This window comes from Solanum dulcamara, chromosome 3 (genome assembly GCF_947179165.1).
Source record: "Solanum dulcamara chromosome 3, daSolDulc1.2, whole genome shotgun sequence".
Classification (NCBI taxonomy): domain Eukaryota; kingdom Viridiplantae; phylum Streptophyta; class Magnoliopsida; order Solanales; family Solanaceae; genus Solanum; species Solanum dulcamara.
In genome coordinates, this window is record NC_077239.1 from 68,102,889 (window position 1) to 68,106,228 (window position 3,340).

Sequence of the window (3,340 nt, forward strand, 5' to 3'; positions counted from 1 at the left end):
CTTGTTTTGAAACCAGAGTGTTGCATACAAGAGTACTAGGAAGCAATGGCATATTCAAATGCATTGGTTCAGTTTGGGTGATTTTTGTGGTCCAAGTATTTGATAACCAGTGCAGTCAGTACTCTTCATTGACAATGGGCGCGGAGTTTTTACAAATCATTTAACGTGCATCCATAGACATTGCCAGCTTCTGTTTTCGAAAGCCTAGACAAATTTTGAAAAACAGTGTGTAGGGATGGATACTATTTTGGTCAAGCTAACGAAAATGTCATTAATTTGAGTCACTGTTCAAATCTTTAGAATGATGAAATTAGGAATAAGATATAGTGAGATTAAACAAAAATAACGTGATGCATGCTAGGAAAATGTCATCTGACTCAATTTGATAAAATAGTTACTACTTATATAATAAACAATGGTGGGTCTTGCTTATCTCACTATTAAGGCAGCTAGCTAGCATATCCATCTATATTCTGTGCATCTCTATGCATATTTTAACCACGCCAGCCAAGGACACATTTTTTTATTATTATTATAAGAGTTATTTTGAAAAGATGACTTCCTTTTTAGCTTTGTATTTAATTTTCTTCTGTTTACAACATTTCAAGCTGTCTTTGGTAACCACCATTTTAGGATTATATATATAGTTTCCTAGACTAGATCAAACAAAAAACCGTAAAACAATGTCTGAGTTTTTCTTTTTGTTTATATCTATTTCTATTTGTTTGATAAATGTCTGATCAGTTACTTGGCCAACTTAATTTGAAGGTATAAAAATCTTATACCTTGTGAGTGTACAAAATTTAATACATTTCGCAGTGTGAAGGTCGTGGCATGCCTCCCATTTTGTGTACATCCGAAGATCAAGAAGAGGTCTATTTTTTATACGTTATAAGCAATGTCTAAGAAAAATAACCGGTAAATATATAATATACATCAGCTAGTATTTTTTTATCGAGCAGCCAAATGTGTAAGTTCGTCCTTGATATTTTGCACATCCGAAGATCTAGAAGAGGCCTTTGCTTTTAGTACTTAACAAAGTAGTTGTGTTGTCCCAATTAAAGATGATACATCTTAGGATTTTACAAACATGTTTTGTATATATGTGTATAATAGTAGATCTAAAAATTAAAAAGACAATTTGTTCGTAACGTCAAGTTTAAATAGAAAGCCTAATTTTTCGGTTGAGATGTCCAAGCTGATTAACTAGGTTTCTTCAATTATATAAGCTTTCACCTACAAAGAATTAAATTTAGTGAGAGACAAATTAAATTCTCAAGAGTTTAAGAAATTTGGTATATATATTATTGCACTCGACGATGTGAGCAAAATTAGTATAAATATATTTGAGAAAAATAAATTAAGTTGGTGTACCATTACACTCACTACTCTTTTGTGACTTTGTGTTAAAATGTATAATTAGTATAAGTATACATGGTTTTAGAAATTTTAAAAAATCACCAAGAGTAGTACCACAGTTAATTGATGAGTCAGGAGAAACAGAATGTATTAGGAATTATATTTCTGGTATTATTTACTAATAAAATTAGATAAAATGAGCATTTGAAGTGTCATATATATGGTTTGTCCTTTAATATCTTAACTTTACTTACATGTCTTACTATGCCGGCCACATTTATTCAATCATAAACTAATACCCTAAACCTGCGACCATTTCTTTGTGCATTTTATTAATTGGCCAACTTAATTCTCCTACAAATATAGCTCATTCACCATCCCATTAATCCTCCTCTCATACTCAATTTTGTGTTCATAGATATTTGTAATCAACATGATGAAAGGAGGGTCTGAAGTAGTTCATCAACTTGATCATAGTATTATACAACAACCCAATGAACAATGGGATTCATGTGCTAGTCATGATCTTGTTCGATTTCCTGGAATTACTTCTGCCCCTAATTTTCCCTCCAAGCCAATAACCGAAAATCGCGCCAATAATCCTGAAAGAAATGAACTTTCCCAGTGGGTTGAGCATGTCACTAGGCAACTCATTGAAGATTTGCCTGAAAATTATGAAACGCAAGCAGGCTTACAGACTAATGGTAATGAGATCCCCGCACTATTGGGAGAGCTAAGGCCTAAGAAAATTGCACGAAGAAATTCTTCTGAGGGCATTGAAGGACAGCAACAACAACAACAACATCAATGGAACTCCACTCATGATGATCATCTCGCGAACAGAAATGAGACGGGGGCTAAAGGAATAAGTGGACTAGATGATCAAGGACTAAACTTGATCACTCTTCTATTGGAATGTGCTGTTGCTATATCAGTAGATAATTTGGGAGAAGCTCATAGAATGTTACTTGAGTTAACACAAGTAGCATCACCATATGGACCATCTTGTGCTGAAAGAGTAGTGGCTTACTTTGCCAAAGCAATGGCTAGTAGAGTCATCAACTCATGGCTAGGAATATGTTCCCCTTTGATCAATCACAAGAGTGTCCATAGTGCTTTTCAATTCTTCAACAATATCTCACCATTCATAAAATTTGCACATTTCACTTCCAACCAAGCAATTCTTGAGGCATTCCATCGTCGAGACAGAGTCCATATCATTGATGTGGACATCATGCAAGGTCTACAATGGCCAGCTCTGTTTCATATCCTCGCCACTCGCATGGAAGGCCCTCCACATGTTACAATGACAGGAATGGGGACATCAATGGAACTTTTGATTGAGACAGGGAAACAACTTTCCAATTTCGCCAAACGCCTTGGTATGTCCTTTGAGTTCCATCCAATAGGGGGGAAAACAGGGGAAATCGACATATCCAACTTCAAAATTAGCAGGGGAGAATCTATAGCCATACATTGGGTGCAACACTCTTTGTATGATGCCACTGGCCCTGATTGGAAAACAATGAGACTTCTCCAAGCACTATCACCAAGAGTTGTGACACTAGTAGAACAAGAAATAGCACTAGGGGGTAGTTTCTTGGACCGATTCGTGGGATCCCTCCATTACTACTCAACCATATTCGACTCGTTAGGAGCTTTCTTGGAGAGTGATGATTCAAGCAGACATAGTGTGGAACATGGCCTGCTTTACAGAGAAATCAATAACATATTAGCAATTGGAGGGCCAGCAAGAAATGGGGAGGATAAGTTTAGGCATTGGAGAAGTGAACTATCAAAAAATGGATTCATGCAAGTGCCAATGAGTACAAATTCAATGGCACAAGCTCAATTGATACTAAATATGTTCCCACCAGCTCATGGTTATAGCCTAGTGCAAGGTGATGGAACATTAAGACTAGGGTGGAAGGATACTAGTTTGTTTACTGCATCTGCATGGACCTCTCCAAATTCTAGATAA

General features: G+C 36.0%; 1 protein-coding gene across 1 annotated transcript; it reads left to right on the forward strand.

Moving 5' to 3' along the window:
• The first annotated feature begins 1,792 nt into the window (after positions 1-1,792).
• LOC129883622 (protein SCARECROW-like) lies at positions 1,793-3,340 on the forward strand. Its single transcript, XM_055958246.1, has one exon. The coding sequence runs from the start codon at positions 1,793-1,795 to the stop codon at positions 3,338-3,340; it is 1,548 nt and encodes a 515-aa protein (XP_055814221.1).

What these genes read in the sequence shown, in the direction of transcription:
- LOC129883622 (XM_055958246.1), top strand. Translation starts at nt 1,793, where the DNA reads ATGATGAAAGGAGGGTCTGAAGTAGTTCATCAACTTGATCATAGTATT.